This window comes from Tachysurus fulvidraco, chromosome 4 (genome assembly GCF_022655615.1).
Source record: "Tachysurus fulvidraco isolate hzauxx_2018 chromosome 4, HZAU_PFXX_2.0, whole genome shotgun sequence".
Taxonomy (NCBI): domain Eukaryota; kingdom Metazoa; phylum Chordata; class Actinopteri; order Siluriformes; family Bagridae; genus Tachysurus; species Tachysurus fulvidraco.
In genome coordinates this window covers 7,970,699-7,988,381 of record NC_062521.1, presented here as the reverse complement: position 1 = coordinate 7,988,381, position 17,683 = coordinate 7,970,699, and the positions used below count along the sequence as shown (strand labels likewise).

Here is a 17,683-nt window from a genome sequence, read left to right as displayed (position 1 = left end):
TCCCCATAGACTTGAATGGGGAATTCTTAAAATCTCTCTGTAGATGTGCTAACATCCAAAAGAGGGCAGCAGACACCAGTGAATCTGTGTAAAAGGTCTTTAAAGCTTGTTGCTATATTTCACAGTGAGCTTCAGTTTCATTTCATTTCATATATATATATATATATATATATATATATATATATATATATATAGTGGGATCGCCCCCTATTTCCATGATTTTTGTTTGATTCGTTATGTCCTGGACTACAAATCTGACGGCTCAGTGTAGTTTTTTAAGCCTCCTAGGACAAGTGAGAGCCGAAAACAAAGGATGGAAGTGAACTGTTGTGTGTTTCGGTCAGAAACGCATTTTGGATTAAATCGTTTTGGATTAAAAGGCTTACATTTTCCAGTTCCTTAGACTCTTGGGGATTTTTTACAAGCATTTGTTTTGGAAAATAAAGTGAGAGCCGAAAACAAAGGACGGAAGTGGATTGTTGTTTACTCATTTCGGCCAGAAACGCGTTTTGGATTAACTTGTTACCTGTCACCCCCCCATTTTCATGATTTTCGCCTAGATGACATACCCACATAAAAAGTGGTACAGCTCCCATATACTTTGACACAGAGGTTTCTGACACAGGTGTCAGCTTGATTCTAAGCCTTACTGACACAGAGTTATAGAGGCTAGAATGGTGAATTTTTATTTCCGTCTGAGTTGTTTACCTGATAAACTGATTGCATACATTGCTGTATTTAATGATGGTTGGTAAACAACAACTGAGGGTCATAGCCACATGTCTTGGCTTTCACCAAAAAAAAATGATGTCAAAAGACTCAAAAATGGATTTTATATGAATATTTTTCTACGGACATGTCCGTCTGTTCAGGTTTTTCTTGTTTATTTTTTTTACTGTATAACTTTGTATAAAAGGACTGCATGCTTAGTTCAAAAGTCCTAGAACCCCTCTGCCTAGAATTCTGTTTTGAAAAAATGCCTGTAAACTGACACCCTGAGGTGTGAGTGTGAAACGTTCAAGAATTGCGCAATAAAGCTGAAAAAAATTTATATGCGCACGCTCATTGCACAGCCCGCCCTCACCAGATGTATCATGTTGCATCTCATTGGAATCGTCTCCTTATTGGGTAAAGCGCTATGATGATAGCGAAACATCAAATCGCTACTGGACGGAGCAAATGTCAGTCAAAGGGAGGGTCACCCACATAGCATGGAGAGACCTCATTGGCTTCTTAGCTGCCTATCTCGGCCGCACAGGCACTGGTTGGCTCATGCGAGGGCTTGTTTGATTCGTCAGATCCTCGACTACAAATCTGACGTGTTTTGAAATTTTGGTATGCGTCCAATGAGATGTAGGAGTCCAACAAAAGGCGGAAGTGAAGCGGCATGTTCAGTTTCCGGTCAAACACATAATTCTTGTGAAGCGAGCAAAGCGTTTTGGATTAAAAGGATTACATTTTCAAGTTTTTTGGACTCTCGGGGATTATTACAAGCATTTGTTTTGGAAAATACATTAACATTAGTGACAATGTGAAGAAAGGGAAATTTAAAGACCAGCGTTAAAGGTGAGTAAACAGATCAAACTAGCGCCACCTAGTTCAATTTTCTATCAAATGGTTAAATTACTATAAATCATATTATGCTTTGTGTGTGCGCTTAATAAAATCCTGAGAGTCTAAGCTTTCAAACAGTATATAATTTAACCGTGTATTTGGAGGATTTAATGCTTAAAAGTTACAATGAAGTTACAATGAATTTGATGCAGTCTCGCCTCCTAGCGGTGGTGGCTCGGTAACGAGACGTAGACTTGTAACAAGTTAAAGCGTTTTGGATTAAAAGGCTTACATATTCCAGTTCCTTAGACTCTTGGGGATTTTTTTTACAAGCATTTGTTTTGGAAAATATTCCAGAATTCCCAGTATGGAAGCTCAAAGGGGTGTTTTTTCCCCATAGACTTGAATGGGGAATCTCTCTGTAGATGTGCTAACATCCAATAGAGGGCAGCAGACATGAATGAAAAGTCCCATAGAAATGAATGGGCTGACGTCACGTGTAGCCCCACCCCCAAAATTAGCAAAATCAAAAATTTAGCACAACATGGACATGTGACGTATCAAAACATTCAGCAGGATGAGGGGAACTTGCCATGTGCAAGCACATTCACATTTTCTTTAGGAAATGTACCGTTCTAGTTTATAGTACTGTTCAGAATGAAACTCACCCTGGCCAGTCTGTTAGGTGAGTCCTGGCCTCTCTCATTCACAGAGTTGAAGATCTTTGTACATGAAGTGTGCCACTTGGCTTCTAGATGGGGAAGAACACAAAAACACCCCACTAAGAAACACTCACTTATTATCTATGATACATTAGACATGAATCAATAATATCTATCTACTGTATATACATTTTCTTCAGTATTAGCTGTCATTTCTAGAAGAATGGTTCTGGCTCTGTGGCATTTTTTACTGCAACAATTTCTATATCATATCATCCATAGTATGGCCAAACAGATAGAAGTTTAAGATTCGCATCTTACCTGCAGAGCATACCCTGTCTGGGTGCTTCTCTTTCATGCTTTCACCACCTCCTGTGCCTTGAGCAGAAGCGTTAGAGGACTGCTCATGCAAAACAGGCGAATGACACCTGAAAAAAGTAAACACTCAGCAGGGTTAGTGCCCATTAAAACTGCTTGTAATATGTAATATTTTAATACATGTAATATATAATATGCTTTGGCCTGTGTCATTACTGATATTGGTATTTGGTATCCGTCTGATTCCCAATTATTTTGTACATTTAGTCATACTTGCATTTCCAAAAATACTATAGGCAATACCAAAAATATGGATATGAACTCAATGCTGTACTTGAAAATAGCCACAAATTATGCTTACATTGTCAAATCAAAAACAAAAACATCAAAAACAGCGACAGCACACAAAGATGCAGGGCCAAGAGACACAGGAAGAGCCCACTACTTTGGCTAAGGAGCAACCCCACATGAATGGTCTCAGGATGCTTTACTGTTGGCATGATACCTGTCTTAATGAGAGAATCACTGACAATGTCAGCTGGTCCTTTTGCAGTGGAAATGGATTTTTTGTTGGGATTATGTTAATTTTCACTTAAAAAGTGGGACTTTGCAATTAGCAATTCATCTGATCACTCCACAATTTTCTGGAGTATATGCATCTTAAAAACTAAGGCAGCAGAATTTGTGAAAATTAATATTTGTGTCATTTTCAAAACTTTTGGACATGGCTTTGGAAAAGCCCAGTTACAATATGTCAGACAACATCTTGACATGCCTCACACCCTCTTGCACAGTAGTTTGAAGTGACAAAACTAAAAGAGAGCTCTACGGTCACAACCATAATGTTTTGAAAGGCAAAAAAGGCCTAATATGAATACTACCTGTGAAGCATGGTGGTGGACCACTGATATGGGAGTGTGTGCTCTAAAGGGACAGGGAACTCAGAAAATTTATTTTGAAAATGCTGGCAGACAATTTAAAATTAATCTGCACAAGGGACCCTCTTGAACTTCCCAGCATGACAATGACAAGGCCAAATTGACCCTCCAGTGGTAAAAGCAGGAAAAGGAGAAGCTTCCTGAATGGCCATAATCACAGTCTGCTGACCTAAAAATCCCACAATCTAGGTGTGCAAAGCTTGTCTCATACCCAAAAAAACTTAAAGCCGTAATTGCTGTCAAATGTGCTTCAACCAAATATTACTATTTCAGTCTTTTTCTTTTTAATCAATTTACAGACATTCAGAGTTACTGATTAATGAGAAAGAAAATGTATTTAAAGGATTGTAGTACCAGTTTGTAACATGAAAATGAAGGGAGCATAAAATTGTCCAAAATGTCTTGGTATATTGAAGAATTAAGAGTTCCTTTCACTGGTAAGGGCCAAACCCTGCCCCTGAAAAACAATCCCACACCATAATCCCCCCTCCACCAAACGTGACACATTCGGCACAATACAGTCAGGCAACTACCATTCACCTGGCAACTACCAAACCCAGAATCTAGAGTCCAGTAGTGGTGTGCTTTACAGCACTGCATTCTACACTTGGCAGTGTGCAATGCAAGGAGGTTTGGTGGTGTGGTCTGTAGTTATTGACACTGCAAAAAGTTGGAAAACTGCAAAAACTTTTGCACACTGTGTGCCTCAGCGTGTGCGGACCCTGGTCTGTGATTTTACATGGCCTACCACTTTGTGGCTGAATTACTGTTTCCAATTGCTTCCACTTGTGAAATATTTAGTAGGGAGAAAATTTTATATATTTATACACACACACACACACACACACACACACACACACACACACACACACACACACACACACACACATACCAAATTATACACTGCCACAAAAGGACCAACTGACATCATGTCAGTGATGTCTCTCAATAGCACTGGTTAGAATAACAGACTGGAAAAAGGAGGGTGGTGCATAAAAAGATTGTTCTTCACCTGTTAACTATGGTTACCTTCAAGGAAACATGTACAGTCATTATTGCTTTGGCAATGGCAGCAGGCAGGTGGGAGTACATCTGCACGCACAGTGAGGTGAAGACTTTTGAATGAAAGAAGCAAAGAAGCCACTTCTCTCTAGGAAAAACCTCAGGGACAGACTGATTATTTGTAAAAAGTAAATTGATTGGACTGCTGAGGACTGGGGTAAAGTCATTATCTCTAACAAATGCCCTTTAGACCCAATTGGGCATCCGGAAAAAGCTTGCCTGGAGAAGAAAAATTAAGCACTACCATCAGTCCTGTGTCATGCCAACAGTAAAGCATCCAGAGACCATTCATCTCTGAAGTTGATTCTCAGCCAAGTCGGCTCAGTCACAATTTTGCCTAAGAACAAGTCAAGTAGCTTTTATTGTTATTTCAACCATATATAGCTGTTGCAGTATACAGTGAAATGAGACAATGTTTCTTCAGGACCATGGTGCTATATAGAACAAAGGCAGAGCTAAGGACTTAAGTTAGTTAGTCCTAGCCACATAAAGTGCATCTCTGCAACCTGGTGCAAACAGTGCAAGACAAAAAGACAGTGCAGGACAAAAGACAGTGCAAACAAAAAATACAAGTGCTGACCAGTGTAAATACTGTGTGTTCTATATTGCATGTATTGCAGAGAGGTAATGTATTAAAAATGTGAAAGACAGCACGTGCAAAGAGAATGACGACTAAAATGTGAAAGACAGCATGTGCAAAGAGCATGACATGAATAAATGATGGCACAAAAACATTCTTCGAGAGCAACTTCTCCCAACCATCCAAGAACAGATTGGTAAACAATGTGTTTTCCGACATGATGAAGCACCTTGACTTAAGGCAAAAGTGATAACTAAGTGGCTTGCAGTAAAAAAACCATTTTGGGTCCATGGCCAGAAAACTCCCCAGACCTTAATCCCACTGAGAACTTGGTCAATCCCCAAAAGGTGAGTGGACAAAGAAAAACATACAAATTCTAACAAACTCCAATGATCTGCCATCAGTCAGTATGTGGTCCAGAAGTTGATTGCCTGTCAAAGAATGGTGTGGAGGTGATGGAGAGGAACCCAAATGCAGGACATACATCCAATAAAAAGTGATTTTAATAATAATCTTATCTGAGGAACCATTCAGGCACAAATCTACAAAGAATAAAAAAAATAAGCAGGGGAATATAACAGCAAAAACCCATAGGGTAAACATGATAGCAACAGGTAGCCAAAATGCAATAATAGTCCACCGGAACAGGTCCTAATCCATATAAGAAATAATCCACACGCAGGAAATAATTGACACAAGGAGTGTCACAAGCAGGAAGTAATCCATATGGAAAAAGGAAAGCAAAAATAGAAAGAGGCTCAAATAATCATAATCACATAATCCACTCTGCCAAAACGTGCCAGAGCACAATAGCCAAAAACAGCAATAGCTAGCAAAATGAACAGAAGACGCAAAGGGGAAAAAGGACAACTCTGACCTGGTGAAAGGTCCAAACGAATGGCAGACCTGAACAGGTTTGAGTCTTGAAACATGGAAGCTGGGGTGGTCCCTTGGTAGCCTGAGATGAACCGCCAACGGATTGATGACCTCGGAGATAAGAAACTGGCTGACAAACTGGTAAACTAGGGTCCTCAGCCCATGATTATGTTTCAGGGAATGCTATGCATTCGGAAAACATGCTGAAGGAGGAGCTGGGCCGACAGAAGTTTGGGCATGGGGACAAAGTGGACAAGCTTAGAAAAGCCGTCAACCACAGAGAGAATGGTGGAGCAGCGGAAAGAGGAAGACTGGTGAGGAAATCGGCATGGAACTGGCAAGGGCCGCAGGATACCGGATGACGGAGTTTAAGGGCTCTTGTGTTGAGCACATACTGGGCAGGCAGCAACAAAGTCACGAGCATCCCATCTGAGTGAGGGCCACCAGAAATGTTGCTGGAGAACCAAAGAAAACCAGGGTTGCAGAAGAGACAGGAAGTGACACCACTGCAGAACACAGTGAAATGAGACAACGTTTCTCCAGGATCAAGGTGCTACATAAAACAAAAGACAGGGCTAAGGACATGTAAGTAGTCTTAGCCACATAAAGTGCAACTGTGCAACCTGGTGCAAAAAGTGCAGGACAAGACAAACAAGACAGTGCAGGACAAAAAACAGTGCAGACAAATTTACAAGACAATACAAAAAGTACAAAAAATACAAACAATAACAGAAACAGCGCCGACCGACCAGTGTAAATACTGAATGTTCAAACAATATTTCGTGCAGTAACATTAGAATGAACACAGTTTCTTAGCAGCAGGTCCTTTGGATAATATATAGAGTTGTGCAAAAAACAGCAAATGACTGAAATATTGTATAGTATGTGCGTAATGGCTGAGATATTGGACAGTATGTGCAAAAACAGCAGAAAAGTGTGCAAAACAGTGTGTGTGTTTTGTGAGAGTCTATGCAGTCCATACAGATGATGTGTGTTTATGTTGTGCTCAGTATAGTACAGTTCAGTTATTGAGAAGTCTGATGGCTTGTGGGAAGAAACTGTTACGCAGTCTGATCGCGAGGGCCCGAATGCTTCGGTACCTTTTTCCAGACGGCAGGAAGGTGAAGAGTGTGTGTGAGGGGTGTGTGGGGTCATCGACAATGCTGTTGGCTTTGCGGATGCAGCGTGTGGTGTAAGTGTCCATGATAGAGGGAAGAGAGACCCCAATGATCTTCTCCGCTGTATTTGGTCTCAACCTTCCGTTGATGCACTAATTCTTCAGACCCCTGAGTCTAGGAAGACAGCCAGTTCGTGGGTCCTGCTCTTTAATAAAAAATCTGGAGTTGAAGTGTCTTGGGGAGTCTGAGCACCAGAGGTTCGCCACTGGCTCCTTCTTCAATGGCAAGCCCCGTCTTTTGCTAGACAGGAAATGGTGAAGTGCCCTGCTTCGCCACAGTACAGACAGAGATTGTTGGCCTTGCGTCTCTCCTTCTCGGCCGAAGACAGGTGGCAATGACCTATCTCCATGGGTTGGGGAATGTAGGTGTGCCCTTGAGCAAGGCACCGAACCCCGCCAACTGCTCCCCGAGTGCCACAGCATAAATGGCTGCCCACTGCTCTGGGTGTGTGTTCACGGTGTGTGTGTGTTCACTGCACTTTGGATGGGTTAAACACAGAGAACAAATTCTAAGTATGGGTCATCATACTTAGCCGTATGTCACATCACTTTCACTTCACTTTTTACTTTTTTAGTGTATGTGAGTAACTGTAAACTGCACAATGGACATCAACAAAGTCCCAAGTTTGCTCTACTTTTCCTGCTTTTTTGGACTTTGTTTACAGTCGCGGCTGGAAACTCTGTCCACAGCCGCGGTAATATTGTTTACACCAGGGATCAGCTGTTAGCATTCCGCAACACGGCGATGCTACTACAGGAAAAAACGGTTATTCCCCAGGTGGTAAGAAGGAGACGCCGGGGGAACCATGCTGGGGCTCTGTGTCGGACTAAAAGGAGACCAACTCTCCCGTCCATCATTATGGGAACTGTGAGATCTTTACCAAACAAGATGGACAAGCTACCGGCTCTTACCCGGATTCAGAGGGAATTCCGGGAGTGTAGCATCAGGCTGTTCACAGAGTCATAGCTAACTACGCTAACACCGGATACGACCATGGCTCTGGATGGATTTCAACTACTGCGTGTGGACAGAACGATGGAGAGTGGTAATAGAGAAAGGGAGGAGAACTGGTAGTTTTTGTGAATAGTAGATGGTGTAAATCTGGTCACATCACTATTAAAGAACAGATCTGCTGTAAGGACATTGAGCCGATAGCATGAGGCCATGCTATCGGCCCAGGGAATTCTCACGTTATCGCGATAGCAGCGTATATTCCACCCTCTGCTGATGGTGAATCGGCATGCAATGTCCTGCATTCTGTTGTCAACAGACTTAACACAGAGCCCAAATGCCCTTCTCATTATCTCTGGAGATTTCAATCATGCCCTTCCATCCTCCACTCTGCCCACTTTCACCCAGTATGTTTCATGCTACATCAAAAACAATAAAACGTTGGATGTATTTTATGCAAACTCAAAAGAGGCTTACATTTCAGCTCCCCTCTCCCCCTTGGGAAGATCGGATCACAACCTGGTTTATCTCCAAAATGTGTACAAACACCTTGTATGCAGGCAACCAGCTGCCTCCCGCACAATGAGAACATGGTCTGATGAGACAAGTGAGGCTCTGAAGGACTGTTTTAAATAAAAAACTATGTGGGAGGAATCTAACAGACTGTATTACGGATTATATCAACTTCTGTGTGGAGAATACTGTACCTACCAGGACTGTACAGTGTTTTCCCAACAACAAACCATGGATCATCCCTGATATAAAGAATCTTCTTAAAGAGAAGAAGAGGGCTTTTAAAATCATGAAACAAGGAAGGGCTGAAAACTGAGAAAGAAGATCAGATACAGCAGAGGAAGATGGAGGTTCAGTTGCAGCAGAACATGTTTTTTGACTTCTCCAGTGCTTTTAACACCATCCATCCTGTGCTCCTGAGGGATAAGATGGTGTACATGGGAGTGGACCATCATCTGTGTGCTTGGATAATGGACTAACTCACAGACCAACCACAGTATGTGAGGACTCGTGACTGTGAGTCTGACATGGTTGTCTGCAACACTGGAGCCCCGCAGGGAACAGTTCTGGCCCCATTCCACCGTCTACACTGCAGACTACATGTTCAGCTCAGCAACCTGTCACCTACAGAAGTTCTTTGATGACTCTGCCATCATCGGTCTGATCACAGATGATGACAGGGAGTACAGAGGACTGATACAGAACTTTGTGGACTGGTGCCAAACGAGCTCCAGTTAAATGCGGGGAAAACCAAAGAATTGGTAGTAGATTTCCATAGACACAAACAAACTTCTTTACCACCAGTGAACATTCAGGGAAAGGACCTCGTGAAAGTGCACTCTTTCAAAGTTCATCTGAACAGCAAACTGGACTAGACAGACAACACTGAGGCAATCTACAAGAAAGGGCAGAGCAGACACTTTCTGCTGAGAAGACTAAGGTCTTTTGGAGTGCAGGGAGAGCTACTGAAGACCTTTTTTGACTCTGTGGTGGCCTCAGCCATATTCTATGGTGCGGTATGCTGGTGTAGCAGCATATCTACTGCAGAAAGGAAAAGACTGGACAAGCTGATCAGGAAGGCCAGCTCAGTCCTGGGGATTCGTCTGAACACTGTACAGGAGGTGGGAGAAAGGAGGATGGTAGCAAAACTATCATCATTGCTGCAGAATGACTCTCACCCCCTGTATGAAATGGTTACAGCTCTGAGCAGCTCCTTCAGTGACAGACTGCTACATCCTAAGTGTCTGAAAGAGTCTTGGATACTGCTCCCTGCTGCTATTAGACTTAACAATCAAAGCTGCTCCCAGTGAACCAGTCACCATAATACGCACTGTTACTGTTTTTAACTGCAATAATAAATAATAACAAAGTAACAAAGTATTTTAAACATGTGCAATAAAAATTTTGAAAAACATGCTAACAGAAATTTTGAAAAATGTGCAACATTACCTATGTGCAATATACATCTTTTTATACATTTTGTTTATTACATACTGTATATTATGTCTCCATTCTTTTTATATATTTACATTTTATTACTCTTGGCTGCTGTAACAGTGAAATTTCCCCATTGTGGGACGAATAAAGGTATATCATGTCTTATCTTATCTTAGATCGCAACGCAACTGGAGAGATCATCTGGTGAAAACCTTGCACAAAAGACATGCTTAATTAGCGTAGAAGGCATTAAAAATCTGCCGACCCAAAAGTGGTCACCAATGAGTGCCGCAAACTGGCGAATTCCAAAAAATTCCGGAGGAATGCGCTGACATTGACAGCATGCCAGGGCGAATTGTAAAGGACTTGAAAAAGAAGGGCAAGCACTGCAAATATTGACTTTTTGCATAGACTTCATACTTATTAAACTAATTATAATTACAGTACATCATAGTAACATCTGATAAAAAAGATCTAACACTCTGAAGCAGCAGATCAATTTTAGGTCATTCTTAATCTTGCCTCATTAGATTATCAGTTTTCAGAAAATAGAATAGGCTGTAGAGTGAAACAAAATTCATAGATTCAAAATGCTAATTTTTCCTTGCTGGGTGTAAGTTCTAATAAACAATAAATGAGTAGTATTTCAGTATAACAGTCTCAGCTACTTTGCACTGTTCATGCTATATTAATTACAAGGGGGGAATCATTTCTTTTGTTGTTTGCATCATTTGTATTCAACATATTTATGTTTAACATACCCACATCCCATAATTTGTCAAGCCACACAAATATATACATACATACAACTTTAAGCTTCCATGAGCTATATATACCCAACAGGCATTAAGTCCATTACAAGTGAGATCAAAGGATAGTCCAGTAAACAGTCTTATCTGTAGATGACAAGAAGGCGTTGGAGGTTAAGATCTGTGATCAGAATCCCAAATAAAGTTTCTTCAGCCGAGTAAGCAATACATCTGTCCATACCAATCCCACATAGTCATAGTCATAAATGAACAAAATAATCCTCTTGGAGCAGGAAGACAATCAAGCTTCTCAAAGCACGGGTGAGATGGCCCTCACCACAGAGCATGAGGTAACTCGAAACAGGATCTCTCTTTTTACTCTTCAACTTCCTGTTTTATCCCCTACAGGACCTATGTGTCCCCCTAGTGGCCAGGATTAATTATTAACAAAAACCGTGTTAAACCCTGTGACAGGCAGTGACTGTTACATATCAGTCTCCTCATTTTGGGACTTTTATACATTGCCAAAATAAGGTTTTAAATTCTGTACATGAAAAGAATCTACATGTTCAGGTTGATCAATAAAAGACACAGAGTAATTAACAGGACCCAAACATTTAACTACTTTGGCAGGACCTTTCCATTTTGCGGCCAGTTTTGCCATAAAACCTTCATCAGCACGTGACAGGGGATGTGCACGAACCCATACTAAATCTCCAATTTGTAAGTGCACTTGTCTCCTACGTAGATTATAGTACTTGCGTTGTTTATTCTGGGCGTGGTCCACATTCCTTCTCACAACTTGAATCAGTTCCTCTGACTTTTCCAGAACATGGTAGGCTGGACTGTTGGGATCAGATGGTCTTAAGATAGCCCTTTCTAGGGGTCCTTTCAACTTGCGACCCAACATAACTTCGGCTGGTGTGAACCCCGTACTTTCCTGCCATGCTGTATTAATAGCAAACCAGAATTCTGCTAGCCACCGGTCCCAATGGCGATGATGGTCCTGCACATAAGAGGCAATCATGGTTTTAAGTGTTCGATTTATCCGCTCGGTTAGGTTGGTTTGCGGATGAGCCGCTGTGGTGAGTTTCTGCATGACATTCCATCGTTTGCAGATTAGACCAATGAGTTGAGAGGTGAATTGTGTTCCTCTGTCGGATACCAAATACATCGGACTGCCCCATCTGGTAAAAATTTCTTCAACAAGGATGCGTGAAATTTGAGGAGCTTTGGCTACTCGCAGCGGGAACAACTCAACCCATTTTGAGCAGTAATCCACAATCACCAAGAGATGTTCATTCTGTTTAGGACTTTTAGGGAATGGTCCCATTAGGTCGATTCCCAGCATGTGCCCAGGTTCCACTACCGGGGTCGATTGCATATAGCCAGCTAACTTCGAAACTGTTGGTTTATACTTTTGGCATACCTGGCATTCCTTACAATGCTTCCATACATCCGAGCGTATTGTTGGCCAATAGCATATATCCACCAGTCTCAACAATGTCTTAAGTCTGCCGAGGTGTCCACTTAATGGGTTGTCATGAGCATATTTCAGAAAGTCATCTCTCAAAGAGGTTGGCACCACAAGTTGCAATTTTTCTCCTTTCTGTCCTTGATTTATGTTTCTGAAGAGAAAACCATTCTTCATAACATAGTGAATATGATTTCGGGCTGGTTCAGAACTTGATTGCACTTCAGCAATGATTTCCTGGATTTCTGCATCCTTTTGTTGAGCCTTGGCAATGTCTGACCATTCTATGGGGAAGGTTGAGAAAGCAGTTGACGCATCCTTGGATTTTGCCATCGCGAGTAGGTTGAGTGCAGAAGATTCAGGGAAACTACGAGAAAGTGTGTCTGGAACACTATTACATTGACCTTTTCTATATGAAACTGTAAACTCAAACTCTTGGAGACGAATACCCCACCGTATCAGTCGAGAAGAGGGTTTTGGATGGTTAAAGACCCAGGCAAGAGCGGAATGATCAGTGATCACTTCAAATGGTCTCCCTTCCAGGTAAGGTCTCCATCTTTCTAACGCCCATACTACAGCACAGCATCCCTTTTCCGAAACTGAGTATGACTTCTCAGCACCTTTTAAAAGACGTGAAGCATAGGCCACTACATGTTCCACTCCTGCTATTTCTTGGGTTAAGACAGCTCCTAGTCCAAGGTCACTTGCATCAGTTTGGACTTTAAACGCTGCATTAAGATCAGGAGCAATAAGAATTGGTGCACTAACCATCTCACGCTTAATCAAATCAAAAGAATTCTGACATTCTTCTGTCCACATCCAAGTAGCTCCTTTTCTTTTCAAGGCATGTAAGGAAGGAGCTTTCTCAGAAAACCTTGGAATAAATCTCTGATACCAGCCTGCCATACCTAAAAATCGTTGTATGTCTTTGAGCGACTTTGGCACAGGGAAGTTGGTAACAGCATTTACTTTGTCTTGATCTGTCCGTATTCACATGTCCGAGAAACTTCAATGATTTCTGAATCAAGTTACACTTTTGAAGATTTAAAGTTAAGCCAGCATTATGTAGACACTGCAACACTGCTCTGAGGTGGTTAAGATGTTCTTCTTCAGACTTTGAATACACCTCAATATCATCAATGTACACAAAGCAACATTTTCCTTTTCGATCTTTTAGCACAAACTCCATAAGACGTTGAAATGAGGCTGCTGAGTTCTTAAGGCCAAAAGGTAACCGTAAAAATTCATATAGCCCTGACTGTGTCACAAAAGCAGTTTTATGAACGCTTTCAGGATCCATCTCAACTTGCCAATATCCACTTTTAAGATCAAGGGTACTGAAAACTGCTGTTCCATGCACTGACTCAAGGATATCATGGACCTGAGGCATGGGGTACCCGTCCAGATACGTCTTTGCATTCAGACTTCTGAAATCAATACAAAACCTTTGTCCACCCCCCTTCTTAGGCACTATTACTACCGGAGCAGCCCAAGAAGAAAATGAAGGTTGGATGATCTTCTTATCCAACATGACCCTGATTTCATGGTCAATAAAGGCTTGTTTTTGCTGTGATACACGGTAAGCTTTCTTGCGAACAGGAACCTCATTGGTGGTGATAATACGATGTCTAACCACACTAGTGTGGCCGATTTCATTTGTACATACTCTTGGCCACTCTTGAAGTAGCAGTCGAAGTTGTGACCTAAAGATGGAAGATGTATCCGAGTTTGCGACCAGCTGTTGAATACACTGATGGGTTTCTGACGTTTCCTCTGAAATGGGCAGAGCAATAAAAAGTGACAGCAGTGCATCTGAAGCAGAAGGGGTTAAGAATGAAAAAGCTTCTTCTTGCTGATTAGTGGTAGCAGGCAAGGTATACAAAGCATTGCCAATATGCAAACTAATTCCAGTCACTACTAGAAAATCCAATCCTAGCACAATGGGTATGGTGAGATCATCATCTTTCATTACAAACAGTTCAAGTGCATATCTTCTTCCATGTAGATCACAATCACTACTCCATACACCCATAGCAGGTAATACCACACCATTGGCTTGCTTGAAAGTTTGACCACAGCTTGATTTTAACGGTTCACTTCGTCCCAACTGTTCCTAGCATGACTCTTGTATCAGAGTAAGGGAACTTCCAGTATCAACCAGAACTTGAAAGTATCTCCCTCTGATCAACACAGGTATGGTCAGAATCTTTAATTTGGACTCCTTGTTCAAAGATTGTAACATACGAGTTGAGGACTGATTTGACTTTGGATGATAATCTCGTTCAGACGGAGACTTCCTTTTCTGTGTTTCTGCATTTACCTGACTCCAATATCGTTTGGATTCTTCAAAATCTCTCTCTATTTGTGTTCCAGTTCTCACCAACTCACTCACTTCCTTCACTGTTCCTCTCAATAGGCTGGCAAGTCTAGGATTACAATTCCTCAGGATAGCTTGAACAATCTCTTTCTCCTACATGTCTTTCTTCCATTTTAGACAAAGTGCTCGGTAGTGGTAAGCAAAATCACGAATGGATTCTCTGGGTCCTTGTTTCCTTTCCAAAAGATGCTTGGTTGCTTCAGCTTCATAATCATCTGTGAGGAAAGCATGCAAAAATTCTTGTTTAAACTCCTCCCAATTAAGTAGATGTCTTCTTTCGGCTAACCACCAATCTTTTGCTGTCCCCTTTAATACTGATGTAAGAGAGGCTAGGATTTCAGAATTTGATAGAGGTCTAATTGCAAAATATTCCTCACACCGTTCGATGAAGGAGACAGGATCATCAGAATCAAACTGGGGAAATTCAGTTTTTACAGGTGGACAATAAAATACATCATTCATATTGTCTGAAAAATTTAGCAAGGGTTTTCTAGGACATATAGGTGTAGGTAACGGAGGAGAAGCTGGAGTGGATACATTAAGAATATAACTCTTAAACTTAGCATCAAGTTGGGCATCTCTCCTCTTCAGACAATCTACCATTGACTTCCCCATATCTTGCATGCTTAATTCGAGACCCTGCCTAACTCTTTGACATTCTCTTTCAATCTTATAAATCAATTTCTCCTCCAGGAGCTTACACTGGCTACTAAACTCAGTTTGGGAACAGCATTGACTTAACTTTTGTAGACAAGATTGTACATCCTCTTCTAAAGTTGTAAGTCGCAAAGTCAGGGCTTGAACATGCTTCTCAAAAGAGCTGCTATCAAAGACTATGTCATCTGGAGGAGGAGGAAGAAGATTAATATCAGACTGAACATTAGGTTCCTCTTCGTCATCCAAGATAAGGTACAGCTCACTGAAAGTATTTATAAGATCTTTTATTGGAATTGGATCTCTTCTAGTGGTAAAATGCCCGGTAGAAAAATCAACTGGAGGGTCATGTGCATCCCCTGCATTGTGCAATGTTGTCGAAATTTTTATTACAGAATACCCGTTCTAGAGAAAACAAACACCCATAGACTCTTTCTTTAACAAATCAACAAAAGAATGTCCCTGTTCGGGCACCAATCTATAACAGTCTCAGCTACTTTGCACTGTTCATGCTATATTAATTACAAGGGGGGAATCATTTCTTTTGTTGTTTGCATCATTTGTATTCAACATATTTATGTTTAACATACCCACATCCCATAATTTGTCAAGCCACACAAATATATACATACATACATACAACTTTTTTAAGCTTATTCATCTGTCCATTGTCAGGAAGACAATCAAGCTTCTCTAAGCACGGGTAAGATGGCCCTCACCACAGAGCATGAGGTAACTCGAAACAGGATCTCTCTTTTTACTCTTCAACTTCCTGTTTTATCCCCTACAGAACATATCCCTATGTGTCCCCCTAGTGGCCAGGATGAATTATTGACAAAAACTGTGTTAAACCCTGTGACAGGCAGTGACTGTTACATCAGTATGCATTCATGTTTGTATGACATACCCATTATATCCTGCTTGATGAATCCAAGTTGTGCTGCCACCTGGCCCTGGGTCACTCGATGCAGACTGATTGCTGGGAGAGCTACGGCAGTGTTGGTTGGCCTGTGTCTTATTACAGGATAACTGTGAGTTTTCCAGATCATGTATCATCCTGCAGAGAGCAAGTGATTCTAGTAAACTGTTTAAGCTGTTCTCAGGTGCTTAGTGCTGTAACAGTATAATTATAAAAACCTATAATGTGATTAAAAAAATAACAGAAAATGAATCAACTATTCAATTAATGCTACCAGAGTGGGAGGTCACAAAAAACTTCTTTCTATGTGCTGACATCTCAATAAATTTTTAGGCAGATTATAACTGCCAAATCTATTGATCACATATCAAAATTTAAATGTAAACCAAATGTTTTTATTTTTCTGGTGTTCAGTGGCATTCTGTCAGAACCCTGGAAGGAGGTGGATTGGAGACCCATATGCAGGATAGCTTCAGATGAAAGGGGTTTAATACATGAGGAAGACAAACACATCCACAATACACGGGGAACTGACGAGATTAAGTACAACACGTAACTATATTATTAATGAATCATCGAGACTGAACATAAAACACAACTACATCAGTTCAGGGTCCAATATTATTATATATACAGTATTTTCTGCACTATAAGGTGCACCTAAAAGCCTTAAATTTTCTCAAAAATCGGCCGTGTTATTTATTCCTAACCATTATGCGCTCCACACTCCAGTCCAGTAGGTGGCAGTAATGCACCTTAAGTTGGTTTGCCATCCGCCAATAAAAATGCTTACGAGGCACAATTCAAACTACAGGATATCAGTTACGCGGTTGTAAATGGGAATAGAGCAGCTGCGAAAGTATTCAATCTATGGTTCGAAAGTGGAGGAAGCAAGAAAAAGTATTGTGCCAAGTTCAGAAAACACAGTAGATGAGGACTTTGATGGATTTGTGGGAGAAGATTGATTAAAAAATAATGTGTGTGTATTGTTAAATAGTCGAATAAAGTGTTCTGTGCACTGTGCACTGTTTTGCTTCTGTTACCGTTTTTGTAGACCGTATGTTTTAGCATGCGCCTTATAATACAGTGCGCCTTATGTATGGTTTAAGTACAGAAATAGACCCGTAATTGACAGTGCGCCTTATAATCCGGTGCGCCTTATAGTGCGGAAAATACTGTACACACACAAACACACAAAATAATAATGTATTAAAATATAGTATAAAACTATCAACAGTAGTTAGGTTTGTAGACTTGATCCACTTCTTGAAAGTATGTTTGCTCTGCTCACCTTTCTGCAGCAGTTATGAAATTGTTCCAGTTTTGTACTTTTCAGCAAATGGTGTTATTGTTCTGGAAATGTCTTTCTACATTAGAATATTTTCAGCAATGAAGGCAAATTAATTTGTTCATGAAGGATTAAATGTGCTATTTTCTTCCA

At 41.0% G+C, this 17,683-nt stretch overlaps 1 protein-coding gene across 6 annotated transcripts in view; it reads right to left on the bottom strand.

The window, feature by feature from the left end:
- LOC113655237 (signal-induced proliferation-associated 1-like protein 2) overlaps positions 1-17,683 on the bottom strand; it is a 151,991-nt gene that overhangs the window by 49,014 nt on the left and 85,294 nt on the right. For 5 of the 6 annotated variants that reach the window (XR_007140347.1, XM_047812116.1, XM_047812119.1 and 2 more), the window contains exons 11-13: positions 16,231-16,380; positions 2,538-2,644; positions 2,223-2,305 (exon numbers count right to left, since the gene is read on the bottom strand). Coding sequence is in view for 5 of the 6 variants with exons in the window: in XM_047812116.1 (XP_047668072.1) it covers positions 2,223-2,305; positions 2,538-2,644; positions 16,231-16,380 (340 nt within the window). In the remaining variant the exon portion in view is untranslated. The remainder of the gene's footprint in view (positions 1-2,222; positions 2,306-2,537; positions 2,645-16,230; positions 16,381-17,683) is intronic. The other variant, XM_047812117.1, reaches the window with a different exon arrangement.